General features: G+C 41.3%; 1 protein-coding gene across 1 annotated transcript; it reads right to left on the bottom strand.

Moving 5' to 3' along the window:
- Positions 1 to 355: 355 nt before the first annotated feature.
- Positions 356 to 21,046, bottom strand: NPFFR2 (neuropeptide FF receptor 2). The gene is made up of 3 exons (XM_036303479.1): positions 20,722 to 21,046; positions 8,040 to 8,139; positions 356 to 1,215 (listed from the first exon to the last, which is right to left on the bottom strand). The coding sequence occupies exons 1-3, from the start codon at positions 21,044 to 21,046 to the stop codon at positions 459 to 461; spliced, it is 1,182 nt and encodes a 393-aa protein (XP_036159372.1). The 3' UTR covers positions 356 to 458.
- Positions 21,047 to 22,092: the final 1,046 nt, after the last annotated feature.

The following is a 22,092-nucleotide window of genomic DNA, read 5'->3' as shown; positions in this document are numbered from 1 at the left end:
TCATGCAAAGAACTACCAATTTATCGCCATATGGGAACTCTGTGTGTGTGCATGCGTGCACACATATGCATTCATGTGTGCGTGTATCAATAGACATAATACACATGCTTGTCTCATACACAAATAGTTAAGTTGAAAAGGTCAAGCTTTGCAATATGTTTCTAGAAAATAGATTTTATCCAGGCAAATATATTCGTCATTTTACATATTTTACATGCTGTAAGATTGGTTAACCATTTTTTTTTTTACTTTTTTTTCAGAGGGGTCTTTCTCTACATGTTTTCTCTGGAACATTCTTAGAAACAATTGAAGTACAAAACTATAGGTAGCAACAGCATTTTAATATATAACACAGTAGAGTTGAAATCATCACCCCAGCTTTTTTTAAAATCTCATTGCTATTGGTAGTTCCTTCTAATTCTTCCATCAGTTTCTGTTTGGGGTTTTCCACTCTGTTTCTAAAGAAAATTTTCCTCGTGCGTGTCTTGAATTGTAGGTTCGTGGGCTAACGGATGAGATGTATTTATGACCACATTGTTTTCAGCTCTTAGGGCATAGGCTTCCTTGGACTGTGCTCTTTTTTGGCAGAACTGGAGGTGAAAAGCATCTTCAAAGCCATGGCGAAAATTCTCATTGAAGAAACCATAAATGATGGGGTTGATGCTGCTATTGCAAAAGGCCAGCCAATGTGCAAAAGGGTAGATGTAGATGTTGATGACCTGTAGTTCATTTGGAGACAGCTCAGCGTAGTCTGAGAGCATCATCAGAGTCCACAAGGGCAGCCAGGAGATAATAAAAAGTAGGGCCACAATCAGGAGCATCTTAATGACCTTCTGCTTCTTCTTGGACACCACGTGCCACTGCTTCTTGTTCTGCTTGCCTGTGTGAGGCACTGTCACCTTGAAGAGTGAAATTCCAATCCTTCCATACATGATGACAATGAGGGACAGGGGAGCCAGGTAGATATTAGCAAACAGCACAGTGGTGTAGATCTTCCTCATTTCTTTATTTGGCCAGTCTTCCCGGCACCAGTAGACAGGCATGGTTTTATTCTCAGAATTGAGTTTCACTCGGTAATATTTTTCTTCTTGTACATGTAACATTATTGCAGATGGGGAAATAATGGCAATGGCCAGGACCCAGATGATCACAATAATGACGACTGCTGTCTTGATAGAGAGCTTTGGTTTAAAAGGGTAGACAACACTCCGGAACCTGTAATTAAAAGCAAATATCAGTTGAGGCAGTGCCTTATAACTTCTGACTTTGAATTAAATTTATTTAAGCAATCCCACATTCTTCTCAAAAACATAGAAAGTTACCATTAGTAGTAGAAAGGCATGCATTTTCTCTAATTGATATGAGATACATTTCAATTGAAAATATAAATAAGTGGAGTATATAAGACAATATTATTAGTAAAAGTAATAGTGGTAACTATTATGTATTGAACATGAATATGTAATACTCTCTTCCATTCTTTTCCATTGATTTGCATGAATTATCTCTGTAAGCATCATCATTTAAAACGGGAAAACAGGCTTAGAAAAGGTAAAGATATTGTCCATAATTACACATAATTGTTACACAAGTAGTTTACCTCCAAAGCCCATATTCTTAAACTCTTCTTCTTCATGCCCTTCTGTGGCCCTCTCCCATGTTAACTGTGTGCTTGGCCATGTAACTTCCCTTGGCCAATGGGACATTGGCAAGCACTTGTATATTGGGGCTTGTCCTTTTGGAATGCTTCCTCTTGAAAGCCAGCTACTAGGTTATAAAGAAGCTTGAATTAGATGAGAGACTGTGTGGAGAGAGACCCTGGGGCATGAGAGGCTGGTCATCCAGAATGATCCAGCCCCAGTTTAGTTCCCAGGATAATGCTGCAGCAGGACTGATTTCAACTACAGCACACTGAGCAGAACCACAAGAGGCAATCAACCAAGCCACAGAATCATGGGTAATTCTAAAGAATTGTTTTAAGCCACTGTGTGTTTTGGTGGTTTGCTTCACAGCTATGAGAGTCGAGTTTCTATTATAAATTCTGATTACGCACCTTCCCAAAGGTTTATGTCCTCTGGTGAACACAGAAATTCAGCATCAGTATGTAGATTGAGTCTGATTCATTTTACTGTTATTTTGTTCTTATGATTCTTCACGTTACTATTAGTGATACTCATTATGTTAATTATAAAATAATCATACCATTATGCAATTGTATAACATTTTATAGTTTTCAAGTTACTATCACCTATTTAATCTTCTTTGATTTTTGTGTTGACTCTATACAACTTAAATGTTATGAAAATTATTACTTTCCAGATCTACACTTAAGAAAACCTAGAGCTTTTACATGGTTCAGCGGCAACTCAAATTAATTTATCTGCCATAACTTTCAAGAAATGAGTAGTCAGCTTGAGCTTTGACTGCTCTGTTGTCCTTTAGAACTACTTCATCACATGCATAAAGTCTTCTGTCTTAACCTCCAAGTTTTCTTTTAGTCTTCTGATCAGTGAACCCTCCCATTTACTCACCATTAAATTACCGGTAACTTTATAGGCACAATTCTAGATATTTTGCTCTTTTTGTAAACCAACTATGAGAACCGCAAATATTTTATTTATTTGTTCATTCAACAAATATATGCATCAGAAAGGCAAAGATGAATAATAATAATAAAAAATACTCCCTGCCAGGAAATAGTCAATGAAAATACTGTGTACTTTTTCTCATCATGCTAGAATTTGAACTTGGCCAGTGCATTAGTCAGGGTTCTCCAGGGAAACAGAACCAACAGGATGTATAGATATATTGGAAGATGTTTATTATAAGGAATTGACTCATGTAATTATGTAATTGAAAAGTCCCGAGTTCTGTAGTTGGCAAAATGGAGATCCAGGAGAGCCAATGGTATAGTTCCAGATCAAGTCCAAAGGCCAGGAAGCAGATGAGTCACTGATGTAAGTGCCAGTCTGAAAGACAGCAGGCTCAAGACCCCAGAAGAATTGACATTTCATTTTCAGTCTGAAGACAGGAAAAGACTAATGTCCCAGGTCAAAAATAAGGCAGAAGTTTTCTCTTACTTGTAGGAAGGTCAGTCTTTTTGTTCTATTCATATCTTCAACTGATTAAATAAGGGCCAGCCACTACATGGAAGGCAATCTTCTTTGCTCCATCGGTTTACCCTATTCTTTTGATTCAATGTCATAAAAAATACCTGCAGTTCAAAACACTGGTCATAAGGATGCTCAATAAACTTAGATGAACTCAGTGAGAACATTAGCAAAGAGATAGGAAGCATAAAAATGGAGATAGAAAACATAAAAAAGAGCCAGTCAGAAATGAAGAATACCATAGCTGAAATAATGAATATATTAGAGGAAATCAACAGTAGATTAGATGAAATAGAAAACATAATCAGCAATTTGGTAGACAAGGTAGTGGGAGAAACCTAATAAAAACAGCAGAAAAAACGAATCAAATAAGTAAGATAATTTAAGAAACTTCTGGAACAACATCAAGCATAATAATATTCACATCATAGGGGTATAGAAAGAAGAAGAGAAAGGGATTGAAACCCTATTTGAAGAAATAATGACTAAAAACTTTCCTATCCTACACAAGTCCAGGAAGTGCAGAGAATTTCAAACAAAATGAATTCAAAGAGGCCCACAGCAAGACACATCATAATTAAAATGTCAAAGGTTAAAGACGAAGAGAGATTCTTAAAAGCAGCAAGAGAAAAGCAGTGATTTAACTACAAGGGAGCTCTCTTAAGACTGTGGGCTGATTTCTTAACAGACACTTTGGAGGCCAGAAGGGATTGGCATGAAATATTCAAAATGATAAAAAGCAAGGACCTACAAACAAGACTACTCTTCCCAGCAAGGCTAACATTTAGAATCAAAGGAGAGATAAAAAACTTTGAAGACAAGAAAAAGCTACAGGAGTTCAGCACAGCCAAACCAGTGTTACAAGAAATTTTAAAGACCCTGCTTTAAGAAGAAGGAAGATTAAAAATATGAAAAGTAGCCCTAACTGGTTTGGCTCAGTGGCTAGAGCGTTGGCTTATGGACTGAAGAGTCCCAGGTTTGATTCTGGTCAAGGGCATGTACCTTGGTTGAGAGCACATCCCCAGTAGGAGGTGTGAAGAAGCAGCTGATCGATGTTTCTAACTCTTTATCCCTCTCCCTCTCTGTAAAAAAAAAAAAATCAATAAAATATATTCTTTAAAAATATGAAAAATAAAGTAGCAATTACTAGGTACCTATAATTACTTTAAATGTAAATGGGTTAAATGTTCTAATAAAAAACATAGGGTCGCCAAAACCGGTTTAGCTCGGTGGATAGAGCGTCGGTTTGTGGACTGAAGGGTCCCAGGTTCGATTCCGGTCAAGGGCATGTACCTTGGTTGCGGGCACATCCCCAGTAGGGAGTGTGCAGGAGGCAGCTGGTCGATGTTTCTCTCTCATCGATGTTTCTAACTCTCTATCTCTCTCCCTTCCTCTCTGTAAAAAATCAATAAAAATATATTTTAAAAAAAAACAAAACAAACAGGGTGCCCGAGTGGATAAGAAAACAAGACTCAGACATATGCCACCTATGAGAGAGCTGCTAGATTGAAAGACACATACAGACTGAAAGTAAAAGAATTGAAAAGATATTTTATACAAATGGAAATGAATAAAAGCTGGTGTAGCAATACTTACATCAGACAAAATAGACTTTAAAGTAAGGACAATAACAAGAGACAGAGAAGGATACGTCACAATGAGAAAGGAATCAATCCAATAAGAGGATATAACCCATGTAAATATCAATGCACACAATGCAGGAGCACTTAAGCATATAAAACAAATATTGATAGACAAAAAGGGAGAGATTGACTATTAATAGTAGAAGACTTTAATACCCCATTGACATCAATTGATAGATCATTCAGACAGCCAATAAGGAAAGAGTGGCCTTAAATGGCACATTAGGTTTCATGGATTTAATTGATATTTTTAGACCATTTTACCCCAAAGAAGCAGAATATACATTTTTTCAAGCACACATGAAACATTTTCCAGAATAGACAACATGTTAGGCTACAAAACAAGTCTCAACAAGTTTAAAATGATTGAAATCATATCAAGCATCTTCTCCAATCACAATGGTATGAAACTATATATATATCAACTAGAGGCCTGGTGCATGAAATTTGTAAACGGGCGTGTGTGTGTCCCTCAGCCCAGCCTTCATCCTCTCCAATCCAGGACTGCTGGCTCCCAACCACTCTCCTGCATGCCTGCCTGATTGCCTCTAACTGCTTCTGTCTGCCAGCCTGATCACCCCCTAACCACTCCCCTGCCAGTCTGATCGACGCCTAAATGTTCCGCTGCCAGCCTGGTCACCCCTAACTGTCCTTCCGTACATGCCTGCTCACCCCCAACTGCCCTCCCCTGCAGGCCTAGTACTCCCCAACTGTCCTCCCCTGCAGGCCTGGGTCCCCCAACTTCCCTCCCGTGCTGGCCTGATTGCCCACAACTGCCCTCCCCTGCCGGCCATTTTGTGGTGGCCATTTTGTGTCCACATGGGGGCGGCTATCTTGTGCATTGGATTGATGGTCAATTTGCATATTATTCTTTTATCAGATAGGATTACAAGAAAACCTAAAAAACACACAAACACATGGAGACTAAATAACATGCTACTGAACAATGAATGGGTTAACAACAGGATCAAGGGAAAAAAATCAAAAGATTCCATGAGACAAATAAAATGAAAACACAGGACTCAATTTATAGTACACAGCAAACGCAGTTCTAATAGGGAAATTCATAGCAATATAGACCTACCTAAAGAAACAAACAAAAAGCTTCAATAAATACTTGATCTGTACACCTAAAGAAACTAGAAAAGGAACAAACAAAGCTCAAAGTGAGTAGAAGAAATGAAATAAATATCAGAGCAGAAATAATCAAAACAGAGCCTAAAAGAAAATAATATAAAAGAGCAATAAGCCCTTGTCGGTGTTGCTTAGTGGTTAGAGCATCGGCCTGCACACCAAAGGTTCCTGAGCTCAATTCCCGGTCAAAGGCACATACCTGGGTTGTGGGTTCACTCCCACACATGATCAAGCGTGTGTGAGAGGCAACCAGCTGATATGTCCCTCTGATATTAATGCTTCTCTCTCTCTCTCTCTCTCTCTCTCTCTCCCTCCCTTCTCTCTCTCTTTCCCTCTCCACCCTCCCTTCCACTCTTTCTGAAAAGCAATGAAAAGAACATCCTCATGTGTGTGTGTGTGTGGGGGGGGGGGGGGGAATAGGTCAATAAAACCAAGAGCTGATTTCTTAAATTAAAAAAAAAATTAAGATAAATACAATTAATAAATCTTTAGCCAGACTCATCCAGAAAAAAGAGTATGCAATAATAATAATAATCCTATCTAATAATAGAGAAACATGGTAATTAACTGTAACTTCGCTACCCTTCCCATTGGCTAATCAACAAGATGTGCAAATTAACTGCCAATCAAGATGGTGGCCGGCAGCCAGGCAGCTGAAGCGAACAGGAGGCTTGCTTGCTCCAGTGATGGAGGAAGCCAAGGTTCCCCGCCTGCCGCTGCCAGCCTCTAAGCTGCAGTCTAAGAAACAATGTTGCAATTATAGAAGCTAAACAATCCCCAGAAACCTGCTTTCAGCCAGCCGGCCTCGGAGCTGGAGAAAAAACAGCGTTTCAATTATAGAATCCAAACAAACCCAGAGACCTGCTTTCAGCAGCCGAGGTCTCAGAGTGGGAGCCGAGTCTCAGAGCTAAAGCGGCTCTCAGCTCCAGTGACAGCCAGCTTCGGCCTCAGAGCTTAGAGCCTCTGTGATGGCAACAGAGTTTCAATTATAGAAGCCAAACAGACCCAGAAACCTGCTTTCAGCCTTCAGAGCTGGAGCTGGCTCTAAGCTCCAGTGACAGCTATAGAAGGCAAATAAATCCCAGAATAAAAAAAAAAAGGGGGGGGAGAGGCTGGGGGCTTAAGTTGTCCTCCAGCCTGAAAACGGCTCTCAGGCCCTCACCCAGACTGGCCAGGCACCCAAGCAGGACCCCCACCCTGATCTGGGATACCCTTCAGGGCAAACCAGCCGGCCCCCACCCATGCACCAGGCCTCTATCCTATATAGTAACAGGGTAATATGCAAACTGACCCTAACAGTAGAAGGACTGGGAATGACTGATCACTATGACACACACTGACAACCAGGGGGCAGACGCTCAATGTAGGAGCTGCCCCCTGATGGTCAGGGTGCTCTCACATGGGAGGAGCTCTGCTCAGCCACAAGCAAGGCTGATCGCTGCCAGCACAGTGGTGGTGGCGGGAGCCTCTCCTGCCTCCTCAGCAGCACTAAGGATGTCTGACTGCAGTTTAGGCCTGCTCCCTGCTGGCAAGAGGACATCCCCCAAGGGCTGCTGGACTGCCAGAGGGATGTCTGATTGCCATCTTAGGCCTGATCCCCCAGGGATTGGGCCTAAGCCAGCAGGTGGTCATCCCCTGAGGGGTCCCAGACTGCGAGAGGGCACAGGCCGGGCTGAGGGACCCCCCTTCCCCGCCGAGTGCACAAATTTTTGTGCACCAGGCCTCTAGTAATAATAATAATCTAGTCTGATAGTAACAGGACATAGTAAATTTGGAAACTTAATGTAAAAATATATCTTTGTTATAATGTGGTTAGTATATGTTTACATTTATTCTCTCTACCTGTAAACCAAGTAAACTAGGTCTACATGATAAGTTCTAGAAATAGATTAAAACATTGTAAATAATGATGGAAACAATAGATTAATATTAAAAATAGAATCTATCAAGTTTTTTATGTCAATAATTATACTACATCTTATGTTTTTTGACCTCTATGTGTGTGTCTGTGTGTGTTCTCTTTATATACATATTCTATGTCTGTCTCACATATATGCATAACCCAATTTAATAGATTATACAGTTCTCTAGCTAGGTGAATTAGTTGCAGACATGCCCATTTTTCTGGATTCAGGTTGTGGTGCTGACTTACCTATCCACTGCTATTGCAACCAATGTAAAGACTGAAGCCGCAACGGATATTCCCTGAACCAAACCACTGATTTTGCACATTGTGCTTCCAAATGGCCATCCTGAAAGGAAAAAGGAACACTTTAGTCTTTGAAAAAACATCACTTTTTACAACTTCACTGAAAATATAAACAGAAAGGCATGAAATCAAGACTGATGTAACTTTTCGAAATGGCATCCATGGAACAATCAATGTTACCCATTATTTTCATTAGTATCTTCAGAGCTCTGTGTTTTTTTGTGGGTTTTTTTTTTTCAGCATACTAACAATATCAAAACGTTCTAGGCACAGTAACAGTGCTTTCTAGTAACATATCAATTCCCCACAATAGGCTTTTGAAAGCTTTTTATTCTCATTAGAGGCCCGGTGCACAAAAATTTGTGCACTTGGGCGGGGGAGGGGGGGGACCTCAGCCCAGCCTATGCCCATTCACAGTCCAGGACCCCTTGGGGGATGTCCACCTATTGACTTAAGCCCACTCCCCAGGGGATCAGGCCTAAGCTTGCAGTCAGACATCCTTCTGGCAGCCAGGGAGCCCTTGGGGGATGTCTGACTAAAGGTTTAGGCCCCCAAGGGATCAGGTCTAAACCGTTAGTTGGACATTCTTAGTGCTGCCACAGAGGTGGGAGAGGCTCCTGCCACCACCACTGTGCTGGCCAGCCATGAGCCAGCTTCTGGATGAGTGGCACTCCCCATATAGAAGTGCACTGACAACCAGGGGGCAGCTCCTGCATTGAGTGTCTGCCCCCTGGTGGCCAGTGCGCATCATAGCAACTGATCATTCTGCCATTCAGTCAATGTTCATATTAGCCTTTGATTATTATTACTAGAGGCCTGGTTCACAAAAATTTGTGCACCCGGGGGGTTCCTCAGCCTGGTCTGTGCCCTCTCACAGTCTTGAATCCCTCGGGGGATGTCTACCTGCTAGTTTAGGCCCACTCCCCAGGGTATTGGGCCTAAGCTGGCAGTCAGACATCCCTCTGGCAGCCCAGGAGCCCTCGGGGGATGTCCACTTGCCAGTGGGGAGCAGACCTAAGCTGCAGTTAGACATTCTTAGAGCTGCTGAAGAGGCGGGAGAGGCTCCTGCCACCACCGCTGTGCTGGCAGCTGGCAGCCTGGCTTATGGATGAACAGAGCTCCCCCTGTGGGAGCACACTGACCACCAGGCGGCAGCTCCTGCATTGAGCATCTGCCCCCTGGTCAGTGTTGTCATAGTGACCAGTCATTCCAAGTCATTCTGTTGTTAGGGTCAATTTGCATATTACCCTTTTATTATATAGGATATAGGATGTCCCTATTTCCCCACTTTTTCCCCCTCTAACCAGCTCTTGCCCCCCACCTCTCTCTGGCCATCACCATACTGTTGTCTGTGTCCATGGGTTGTGCATATATTTTCTTTGGCTAATCCCTTCTTTACATTCACTTCTTTAAATTTTTATTTTCAGATAAGTACTTCTAACTGCACTATTATATATTTTCTATTATATCATTTAGAATTAAGATATTTTTTAATTAAACCCTTGTAAATTTTAGCACAATTTAATAAATTATGCTAGAAGCAATTAGATTTTTCATGTAATGAAGATACATTTCAATTCATATTTTATTAATTTTTAATTTTTTAATATTTTAATTTGAAATAATCTCATACATGTAAAAAAAAACTATGAAATACTACAGCATATTATATGTACCTTTCACCCAATTTCTTAGGTGTTAATAATTTAAACATAACCATTATACAACTAACAAAATTTGAAATATATTTTTCTTATAATCTCTTTAATGTTACTTAATCCATTTACTTTGTTTTTGTTAATCTTCACCCAAGGATATTTTTTCATTGAATTTTAGAGAGAGTGAAGGGAAAGGGAGAGACACATTGATTGGTTGCCTCCTGCACATGCTTTGATAGGGACTGGGGATCAAGCCAGCAACTGAGGTACACGCCCTTGACTGGAATCGAATCTGGGACCCTTCAGTCCACGGGCTTATGCTCTATTCACTGAGCAAAACAGGCTGCAGCTTAATTCATTTACTTCTTATCTATATGTGTCTTTATATTTAAAGTGGGCTTTGTTTTTGATTCACCCTCATAATCTGTCTTTTAATTGGTGCATTTATGCCACTGACTTTCAGAGTGCTTACTGATAGAGTTACTACCATATCAGGCAGCTTCTGGGACTTCTGGGTCCGGCCTGCGGCCCAGGATCAGATCCTATCACGGGAGGCAGGCAGGCGGCTTCTGGGGTCACACACGGGGGCCTGGATGGTGGCTCACACTGGCGGCTCACACTGTCCAGCCCTGCCTACAGTATGCAAATTAGCCGCCATCTTTGTTGGTGGTTAATTTGCATATTGTGCTGATTAGCCAATGGGAGGTGTAGCGAAGGTACAGTCAATTACCATGTTTGTCTATTATTAGATAGGATGATATAGACTAAATAACAAACACACATGTATCACATGCCTTGCCACATAGCTAGTTACCATTATATTAAGGATTTCAACGCTAGCAGTATGGTTCCAGAGTCCAGACAATCATCTTTTATATAAAAACTAGTAGCCCTGTGCACCAAATTCATGCACTGGGGTGGGGGGAGGGGAAAGGGGCCCCTCAGTCTGGCCTTCACCCTCTCCAATCTGAGACCCATTAGGGAATATCCATCTACCAGTTTGTGCCCACACTTTTAACAGGTAACAGCTCCATTGTTGTTTCTTTCTTATGCTTAAAACCATTGGAATTAGTACGTATTCAAAGTTTGTATACATTTTGGGGGGACACCCTGTATATCTCTAGTCAGCAGTGAAAGAAACCAACAGCAGATTTGGAACCCCCAGACAGGGAACCTCGCTCACTCCCCACATGTCTCCCCACTTCATTTTCCACCTTCGTGGGCAGCAGGAGAATCAACGTTTTCTCTCATTAATTTGGAAAAGCCCGTCCTGTCACCTGCTGCCCAGCAGGAGTGCGCTAGGCCCAAAGCAAGCGAGGCTCAGTCAGGGCAGCCTTCGCTCATGGGTGCTGGCACCCAAAGTGCACATTCCTCCTCTACAGTCGCCCCAATGATCCCACTGTTTCACTGAGAGGACGGAATTCCTCTCCACCTCTGGGTTCTTGATCTTGAATGCTGATCGAAGGCACCTCAGCGAGGGCTGCCCGCACCCACCGGGTGTGTCTGTTTGCACCTGCTCCCGCCTCAGCACCTGCATTAACCCCCAAGAGGTGATCTCCTAGCTGCACTGGCCTTCATGGGAACAGGGCATTACCACTCCGCCCTCTCACTGTCATCTCACAGGCACCCACCCTCAGCACCCAGAACACCCAGACACTCTCCAAAGGACATGAGCACATCAGAGGGAATGTGTGCACATCCTGTGGGGGTGTTAGGCATGCTGGGTTGATGGAAGTGCGGTGGAGAGGTGGGGGGAACTTGTGCGTGCCTTGGTTTGCAACTGTTGCAGGCATGGGAGGGTGACGGTGTGCTGGGGGATGTTCGCACGCCAGGGGGGGATGTGCACACCGGAGGCCCCTGGCTTTGCAGATCCGCAAACCCCCGTGGTGCGGCCAGGAGGACGTCAGTCTGGCCCACCACGGTGGCTGTCCCTGTGATCCTGCACCTTCTGGGCCAGGAGGTGGATCTTGTGCAGCCACTCCTGGGCGCTGATGGCCTGCAGGCGCTACTTCAGCTCAGCCTGCAGGCTCCACTTGGCGTGCTCATAGCTGTCACCACCGCCATGTGAGGAGTACAGGCAGCCCTCCGCCAGCCTGCCTTCCCTGTCCAGAGGCTCTCTGCGCTGCTCACCTGCCCAGAGTGACTGGGGCTGGGTGGAAGCCAGGCATCCTGACCTGTCTAACCCTGGCCGATCTGCCCCTGTGAGAGCTGCCGCCCTGCAGGGAAGGGTCACAAATCCGTATCTTGGTCCCATGGACAGCCTCAAGCACTGCCCCCCACCCAGCAGGGTCACAGATCCGGGTCCCGGGACCATGGACAGCCTCAAGCACTGCCCCCGACCCGGCAGGGTCACAGATCTGGGTCCCGGGACCACGGACAGCCTCAAGCGCTGCCCCCCGCCCACCAGGACATGGATCCAGGTCCCAGACCGTGGACAGCCTCAAGCACTGCCCCTCACCCGCCAGGTCACGGATCCAGGTCCGGACAGCGGACAGCCTCAAGCACTGCCCCCCGCCCAGCAGAGTCACAGATCTGGGTTTGGGACAAAGGACAGCCTCCCATGGTGCCCCCCGCCCACCAGGTGACGGATCCAGGTCCAGACCGCAGACAGCCTCAAGCACTGCCCTCCACCTGCCAGGTCACAGATTTGGGTCCCGGGACAGCAGACAGCCTCCTGCTGTGCCCCCTGCCCGCAAGGTCACAGATCCGGGTCCCAGACCGTGGACAGCCTCAAGCACTGCCCCTTGCCCAGCAGGATCACAGATCCGGTCCCAGACTGTGGATAGCCTTGCCCGCTGCCGCCCACTTTCAGTATGCAAATTAGCCACCATCTTGTTGCTTCAGGGTGGGGGTCCCCTCTGGGGTGCCTGGCCAGTCTGGGTGAGGGGCTGAGGGCCGTTTTCAGGCTGGTGGGCGACTGAAGCTCCCAACCTCTCCTTTTTTTCTTTTTTTATTCTGGGATTTATTTACCTTCTGTGGCTGTCACTGGAGCTGAGAGCTGGCTTTAGCTCTGAGGCTCGGCTCCAGCTCTGAGACCTCAGCTGCTGAAAGCAGTTACTGGGTTTGTTTGGGTTCTATAATTGAAACACTGTTGCAATCCTGCTGGCTGAAGCCCGGCTGGCTGAAAGCAGGTTTCTGGAGTTTGTTTAAGTTCTATAATTGCAACATTGTTTCTTAGACTGCAGCTCAGAGGCCGGCAGCGGCAGGCGGGGAAACTTGGCTTCCTCCATCACTGGAGCAAGCAAGCCTCCTGTTCGCTTCAGCTGCCTGGCTGCCTGGCTGCCGGTCGCCATCTTGGTTGGCAGTTAATTTGCATATCACTCTGATTAGCCAATGGGAAGTGTGTCGGAGGTACAGTTAATTACCATGTTTGTCTATTATTAGATAGGATGGCCTTTAAATGAATAAAAAAGGGAGAAATTCGTTTTCTAAGTTGGAAATGTACCCTATAAATCACAGGAAAAAGAAATTTTTATATATATATGATATAATAAGACATATTACCACAGAGGTACTTTCTTATGTGATAAATATTTGTGCCATCCCCAATTATATACTTAAGCCTTAAACCCCAAAGTGATGGTATTTGGAGATTCAGCCTTTTACAAGTAATTAGGTTTATTTTTCCATTTTATTTATTTATTTTCCATTTTTTAATTAAATGTATTGGGGTGGCATTGGGGTGATATTGGTTAATATGATCATACATGTTTCAGGTGTGGGTTTCTATTAGATTTTGATGAGGCCATGAGGGTTTTCCCACATGATGGGATTTATAAGAGGAAGAAAGAAAGAACTCTCTCCATGTGCATGCTCTGAGGAAAGGCCCTGTGAACACACAGCAAGAGGGTGGCTAACTATAAACCAGGAACAGTACTCTCACCAAGAACCTGACTCTGCTGGCACCCTGATCTTGAACTTCAAACCTCCAGAATGGTGAGAAAAGAAATCTCTGCTGGTGGAGCCCCATCTATGGTATTTGATAGCAGCCAGAGCTGACTAAGATATCCTTTCAGAATTAAGAGGACTCTGCATGGACAAAAGTAGTCTATTTAAATTCCTTCTTAAGTGAATCTCAGTTACCAGATGTTTATAAAATAAATTAGTAAAATTATTATAGCAGTTTGATATTCTAAACACCCACTTGCTATTATAGGGACGTATTTATTCTTCCACTAGCAAATATTCTAGTTTCCCAAAAGATGAATTCCACATATTACTCAAATTTTGAAAACTTATCTCTTAAGAATATCCTATAATTTATTTTAAAAGATATTCTTACCTAATTAAAAATATTAACAGTGACTTCAAATAATCCACATATATCTTTAAAAAAAGCACTTGTCATTCATCCAGACCATTTGCAATAGGAGCTTGAGTGACTCTACTGAGTAAACCAAAAGAAAGCATGTCTTCCCAGGCCTAAAATTTGGTTGTTTGTTTTAGTATTATTTTTTTTAACAAAAATGCAAAAGAGAGTGTGTACAGCCATTCGTTGAAAATTAAAGAGTAAGCAAACAATTTATCTCATCTCTCTTCCCAACTCCACTGAAATGATAGCACTAGGACAGGGGTGGGCAACCCCTAGCATGCGTGCCAAACATGGCACGCCAGTAACTTTTGCTGGCACGCGAAACCCTCTCTTATAATCTTCCATTTACAATTTTTGTGAACATTTGAATGACTTAAATGTTAAATTACAACGAACTGACAAGACACTTGATGTTATGTTTGGTTACATAAAGGCTTTTGAAAAGAAACTGGAAGTCTTTAAGAGGGATGTGGATGGTGAGAGATTTAGATATTTCCCAAACCTCAAGAGGCACATCAAAGACCTCCCAAAAGGTGACAGAACAGACTGAAAAAGCCTCTAAAAGCTGTTTTTAAACATCATTGAGTCAACTATTGAGCAGTTCTTCTCAAGATTTGCAAAATTCAGAGAACTGGAAGAGACAGCAAAATTCATGAGGTTTCCAGATAGCATGAAACTGGAGGAACTAAACTTACAAATGTTTTCATGGATAGACATGGCTGACTTTGAAATGCAGTTGATTGAATTTTAGAGTAGCTCAATTTGGAAGCAGAAATTTATTGACCTTAGAGTTGGAAAACATTGAAAAAAAGCGATTAGAGACAGGAGTACCAGAGAGGTGTCGAAAACGAACTATTGAGGACTTCGAATGCCATTCCAGAAATTTTTTTCTGTTTAAAAAACTTTGCAACAGCGTTACTCTCCATGTTTTCATTCACATACACTTGTGAATCTTTGTTCTCAGTGATGAATTTTGTTAAGTTTCATAATAGGAATAGCCTGATGGATGACAGTAGTAGCTCGTGCATATCTCTGAAGGTCACGAAATATAAACCTGATGTAAAATCTCTGTCATCAGTGATGCAGCAGCAAAAGTCCCACTGATAATATTAAACGGAGTCATAAAGTTTTCTGTTGGACTATCAGTGTACATGTATATATTAAAAAATAAATGTATTTTTCATCATGATATACTGTGTTTTTGTCGCTCGAATGAATTTTATTATTTCTTCAAGGTTCTTCGCATACGTACACCTTAAGAGATATCAAGTAGGCGTAACATGTTTTCAAAAAATTAGGGTTGGCACGCAGAAGAATTTTGAGTCAGAGATTTTGGTTTTGGCACGCACTCACAAAAATGTTTTCCACCCCTGCACTAGGACAAAAAGAACATAATCTATAGAAACTGAGATGGCAAATACTACTGAAAGTAAAGTTGGGCAAACAACATGATTGGCTGAATTATGTGTAAATGGCTTTTTCTCAGGTGCGAAGAAGAATGGAGGTTACTCACTATGGAGGTAGAAGCACAGTGGTTCTAGACTGTGAGTCACTAGGTGCAGGTGGAATGGGTAACCCAATGATGCAAATTAAATGAAAGTAAACACTTTGAATGCAATACTGTTGGCCCATTCAGTGTGGAATGCAATGGTCAGTCAGCCTTGTATACTATGGCAGTAGATCAGATAATTTCCTTCTGGGAAAATGATCTTTCCAAGAACAGTGACATGCAGATTTTACAGTTGTGGATTTCCCAATGAATGGCCCAGACTAATGAAGCTGAGGGTAGTCCAACCCGAATCCTCATACATGCAGAAGTTCAAGGCAGCACTATAGTGCCTCATTATGAAACATAAGCAGGTAAGTAGCAGTTGACATTAGGGAAACATCAAGTATAAAAAGAGTCTAAAACAAACTGGAAAAGGGAGACTTAGGAAAAAACCTAAGTCAGACAGATGAAAAAAAAAAGAAACACAAATTATTATTAATAACCTTAAAGATATAATGCATTTTATCCATGAAACATATACATGAGGGTGTAAGAAACACAGAATATAAAAGTAGATCAAAGATTTTAAAATATGATAACAGAAATGAAGAACTCAACATAAAGTCTGGAAGAGAAAGTTAAAATATCTTTGAAAATTAGAACAATAAGGAGCAGAAAATGGAAGAAAAGAGATGTCAAATATCTGATTAATTGGAGTTGAAGAAAGTAAAACAATAAAGATTTCTACAAGAAAATCCTCCAGGATATGAGAGGTTTTTTTTTTGTTTTTTTGTTTTTTGGCTTAAAATGACATAATTTGTGTCCACCACAATAAATGAAAAATTAAAAAAAGACACTCCAAGGCATAACTGCCTGAAATTCAGAACACTGAAGTAAAGAGAAGCCCCTAGAACTTTCAGGAAGAACAACATACAAATCATGAGCATAAGAATCAAGAGTCAACCAGCATTGGATTTTTCAGCAGTAATATCAGGTTTGGGAATAAAAATAGAGCAGTCTCTTTAAATATTTTGAGGGGAACAAATATCCAACCTAGAATACTTTATATAGCATAACTTGTCCCGTATGAGGGCAGAATAAAGATATATGCAGATCTACAAGATTTTAAACATTTTAATGTCAATTCACCCTCTCTCTGGAAGATAACAGAAATAAAAGGAGAACAAAGAAATGGCATCTAGACATCAGAGGATTGGGAGAGATAAAGAGATTGTCAGGGTGTCAGTGAAAGGACATTTCTGAGCAGGAGCTGAGCTCCCTGCCTGGAGGGCACTGTGCTTTAACAGGAACAAGACATCGAAGGATATTTGGAGGGTATTTCCAGGAAGAAAAAGAAAAAAAAAAGATGCAATTTACAGGTTATGTACCATGTTTGAAAGTACTGACAAGAAATCAACAATCCTGGATGTGTATTTGAAGATACATTACTACCAGGTACACACCCCAAATTAAACAAATCAAAATATGATGCCTTTGTTAAACCCAGGAAAATAAAAATCATCTTATAAGAGAAAAATTGCTATCATAGCACTCCTCTTGGCTCATCAGGGGCAAGATATATATAATAACAGAAATGTATAATATGAATAGTGATTCATTCAAAAACTATGATCTATATTATAAAAGGCCAGTGACCATAATGCCATAACGACCAAATGACTGGTCACCGGAAGGTGCATTGATGGGTCTTGCGGCGCAGTGGGTCTGGGTCTAGTGCGATTTCGTATAATTATATTGAGAGAGTAAGAGTAGGAAAGAGTGTGAACATATATTAGTGTGAATGTACACTTTGTAGTTTTGTATATATACTGGTATGTGTGATTGCATTCATACAGAATTTCAGCCACTTCACACTCAATAGCATCTGACATGCAGTTTCTATGGATTTATGTACTTTTGCTCTAATGCTGTCATTTCAGGGGAGTCTGGTAAGGACAACTACTTCTTCTGGTAGAAGAGGATTTTGAAAGTAAATTACATCTGTACAGTCTGGAGACAACACATTATAATGAAAACATATTAATTAGAAATATGATAGTCACTACCAAAAATAAAGTCAAAATTGCTGAATGTGGCTGCCTCCTAGGAATGCAAATCAGAGGTAAGGAAAGGTAATGTATATGGAAAATTTTGAAATAATAATTTAATTATAAATATTTACAGAGGGAATATTGAGAGCATTTGTTATTTGTGACTAGGCTTCTTGAGAACAATAATGCTCACTTTTATCCATTCTTTTTGTCTAGCACAGTACTTTGAAGTTGAACATCCTTGAGAAATAGCATTAATTAATGAAAAATGTCACAAAGACACAGAATCTATGAAGAAGAGGTGTTCTGAACTCCCACTCCAGAGAAAGGAATAGGTGAATTCTATAGAGAAACCCTCTTATTCTTCAGTAAATTGATATTGAATGTTATGAAAAGATAAGAACTAGAATATGGCTCATGATGCTCTCAATTTTTTTGATATGTTGCTATTATTTCAGTTCTTTCTTATATATTAGGATTATGAATATTTTTTTTAATTAAATCTTTATTGTTCAGATTATTACATTTGTTCCTCTTTTTTCCCCCCATAACTCCCCTCCTCCCAGTTCCCACACCACCCTCCGCCTTCACTCCCCACCCACTGTCCTCAACCATAGGTGCACGATTTTTGTCCAGTCTCTTCCCACATCTCCCACACTCCTTCCCCCCCCTCCAAAAAAAAGGTCAGTCCATTCCCTTTCTATGTCCCTGATTCTATTATAATCACCAGTTCATTCTGTACATCAGATTATTTATTCACTTGATTCTTAGATTCACTTGTTGATAGATGCATATTTGTTGTTCATAATTTGTATCTTTACCTTTTCTTCTTCTTCCTATTCTTAAAGGATACCTTTCAGCATTTCATATAATCCTGGTTTGGTGGTGATGAACTCCTTTAGCTTTTCCTTATCTGTGAAGCTCTTTATCTGACCTTCCGTTCTGAATGATAGCTTTGCTGGATAAAGTAATCTTGGTTGTAGGTTCTTGGTATTCATCACTTTGAATATTTCTTGCCACTCCCTTCTGGCCTGCAAAGTTTCTGTTGAGAAATCAGCTGACAGTCGTATGGGTATTCCCTTGTAGGTAACTGAGGTTCTTTCTCTTGCTGCTTTTAAGATTCTCTCTTTGTCTTTTGCTCTTGGCATTTTAATTATGATGTGTCTTGGTGTGGTCCTCTTTGGATTCCTTTTATTTGGGGCTCTCTGCACTTCCTGGACCTGTAAGTCTATTTCTTTCACCAGGTAGGGGAAGTTTTCTGTCATTATTTCTTCAAATAGGTTTTCAATATCTTGCCCTCTCTCATCTTCTGGCACCCCTATAATTCTGATGTTGGTACGCTTGAAGCTGTCCCAGAGGCTCCTTACACTATCTTCGTATTTTTGGATTCTTTTTTCATTTTGCTTTTCCGGTTGGGTGTTTTTTGCTTCTTCGCATTTCAAATCTTTGACTTGATTCTTGCGCTCCTCTGGTCTGCTGCTGGGAGTCTGTATAATAATCTTTATTTCAGTCAGTGTATGCTTAATTTCTAGTTGGTTCTTTATCACAACATTGAGAGTCTCATTAGATTTCTTGTAGATCTCATCAAGTTTATCGGCCGTTTCCAGAAAATTATTGAAAGACCTTAAAAGTGTGGTTTTGAGCTCTATATCCTCCATTTCTGTCATGTTTCTTTGTCTCCGCATTTTTTATGCTTTCTTGGTGCACCCCCTTGTGGTCTTCGTGCGCAGTCTTGTTGTAGTTAAGCCTTGATTGCTGTAGGAAATACTGGGGCAGATTTGACCTCCAGGCCAACTGGCTATGAGAATCAGCTGTGTCTGCAGTGGGAGAACTTCTGTGCTGGATCTCTAGGGCGGTGCTAATCTAGCCTTTGCCTGAGGCTATCCGGCAAATGCCTCTGTGCAGGGCTTTGGCAGGGTGGGTCCCAGGGGATCTACAGGGCAGGCGGAGCAAGCAGTTATGGCTGCTCTCAGTCCCGTCCCCAGGGGCTCTGCCTCTCAGAGTCCCAGCAACCGCTGCACACCTCGGAGAGAAAGCTGCCTTCGAGTTCCGACTGAAGCCAGACAGTCCCGTTTGAGCCTGGGTCCCTAGAGACTTGCCCGGATCTGGAGCTCAGAGTCTGAGACTCCCTCCTGATTGAAACAGACAACCACGCCCTCAGCCGCCAGCCCGCTCCGCATGCACTCCACACCTTAGTATTTTACTTCAGCACTGTGCCTCCTCTGAGTCTCAGTATGCTTTTCTTTTTCCTCCTAGTTGTAGAGCTTCCACTGAGCCATCCATCCTGTGGTTCTAGATGATGTCCGTTCAGTCTTTTAGTTGTATTTTTGAAGTGGTTGTTCGAGGCAGCAAACTCTGGCGTTAACCTATGCCGCCATCCGGATTATGAATATCTTGAGTACAATTCATTAATTAGTAACAAATATTTGTTAAGCAGGTACTATTTATCAAAATTCTACTGGGAGTTGGAGATATACTGTTCTTATACTTCCAGAATATATAATGTAGTGCAAAAAAAGGTAGTAAAGCAGGCCCAGAAATAATCTAGGGTAGTACCTATTACTTACTTATTTTGCACATGTAAATTACCACTGATGAAACGTCTACATTTTGAGAAATCATTGGGACTGCTGCTCCATCTTACATCAAAAACTGTTGGAAATCTCCCTAGCTAACAACAGAGGGTTTAACTATATATTTATATTAGGTTAAAGAGGATGCATTAATTAAAACCAGCCTGACCAGTTCCTTGAACTTTAAAGTTCATAATATTCTCAATAATATTTCTACCATATTATGTGTGCTCTAAATTGTATTAAGCAAATTCAAAGTCTTCGGTAAGATGTGCTAAATCTCACTCTCTGGTGACCTTCAGTGAACACTGTAAGGTGAAGGGATTAAGATGTACAAATTGGCAGTTACAAAATAGTACAGCATAGGGAATATAGCCAGTAACATAGTAATCACTATGCATGATGTAGAGTGGGTACTAGACTTACTGGGGGGATCACCTTGTAAGTTATATAAATGTGAATGAATGGATTACCTAGCCATGGCTGCAGGGAGATGGGACATTTTCTCATATCATCAGTGCACTGTACACAAGTCCACATACCTGCTATAATGTTGTCCAGAAGCGTGATAGGCATACAGAATATGCCAACTAGCAAATCGCTTATGGCCAGGTTCAAGATGAAGAAATTAGTGACTGTGTGCATGTGTTTGTTCCTCATTACAATGAAGCAGACCACTGTATTTCCCACCATGCACAGGAAGAAGATCAGAAAGTAGGAAATAAAGAAGACTGCTGCCACTTGAGCATGATGAAGATAGTAGTTCACGTAGGTGATATTGATGTCTGAGTACAGATTAGGCTTTGTGTCATTGACACTCAAAATATAAAGCCAGTTTTCTGAAAAGTTTGAGTCCTTCTCACTCATGATGGACCTGAACAAAGGAGAGACAGAAAAGAAAAAACATAATTAGAGTTTAAGAGAGACACTTTTAAATGATATAAAAATTTGGAGGCTTTCTATAATAATCCATAAGTTTTGCATGAAATTGAGCTATAAATAAGGCATTCAAAGTATTAAGATTTTAAACAAGATCATTTTAAAAGTCCACTTTGTGCCATAAGTAACACATTATTCTATTTTTATTTCCTCAATATACTCTATATTTCACTTCTTTAGCATACCTTCCATACATTTAACAGTTTCGAGTGAAACTTTGGAAGGGAAACCTTCTAAAATTCTCCTTACTCCTGCCTCCAAATACCATAGACTGCCCAAACCTACTTGTTCTTTTACAACTAACTTATATGTCTCTAGCTTTCCTGATAATTTGAACAAGATAAAGTGTGAACATTTTCAAAACTCCCACTGAAATAGCCTTCTAGTATTTTCTTTATTTTGGGTTTACTCTGTTAATTTGAACATTCTTTTTATACACTTTTGAGTGCAAACATAGCCACCATACTTTAAGTTTCTTAAAATAGGTCTAGGCTACTTATCTTTTCATTAAACATAATTCTATTCACATAGTATGTATTCAATAAATATTTTCATTTAGAATCTATGTACCTCAACATAGACAATTCAATCCATCCTGTGTGTCAGAGGTCCCCAACACCCCCAGGTTTGATGATTTACTAGAAGATTTAGCATATAGTACACTCAAAATTAAGTACTATGATAATAAAAGGTTACAAAGTAAAATCAGTATATAAAATGGCACGTGGGATAAAATCTGCAGGAAATCAGGCACAAGCTTCCAAGAGTCCTTTCTCAGTGGAGTCACACAGGACATGCTGAATTCCTCCAGTAATCAGTTTGATAACTGATGTGAAGTGTTATCTACCAGAGAAGCTGGTTGTAGACTCAATGTCCAAGGTTTTTAGAAAGCTGTCAGTTGAGCACCTTCTTCCTAGCATGTGTCAAAATTCCAGACTCCCAGATGGCAAGAAGGTGAGCACCATAATGTATAT

The sequence above is a fragment of the Myotis myotis genome, unplaced genomic scaffold (genome assembly GCF_014108235.1).
Source record: "Myotis myotis isolate mMyoMyo1 unplaced genomic scaffold, mMyoMyo1.p scaffold_m19_p_1, whole genome shotgun sequence".
Classification (NCBI taxonomy): Eukaryota; Metazoa; Chordata; class Mammalia; order Chiroptera; family Vespertilionidae; genus Myotis; species Myotis myotis.
The sequence above is the reverse complement of the archived record's forward strand: the minus strand, read 5'-3'. Positions and strand labels throughout refer to the sequence as shown.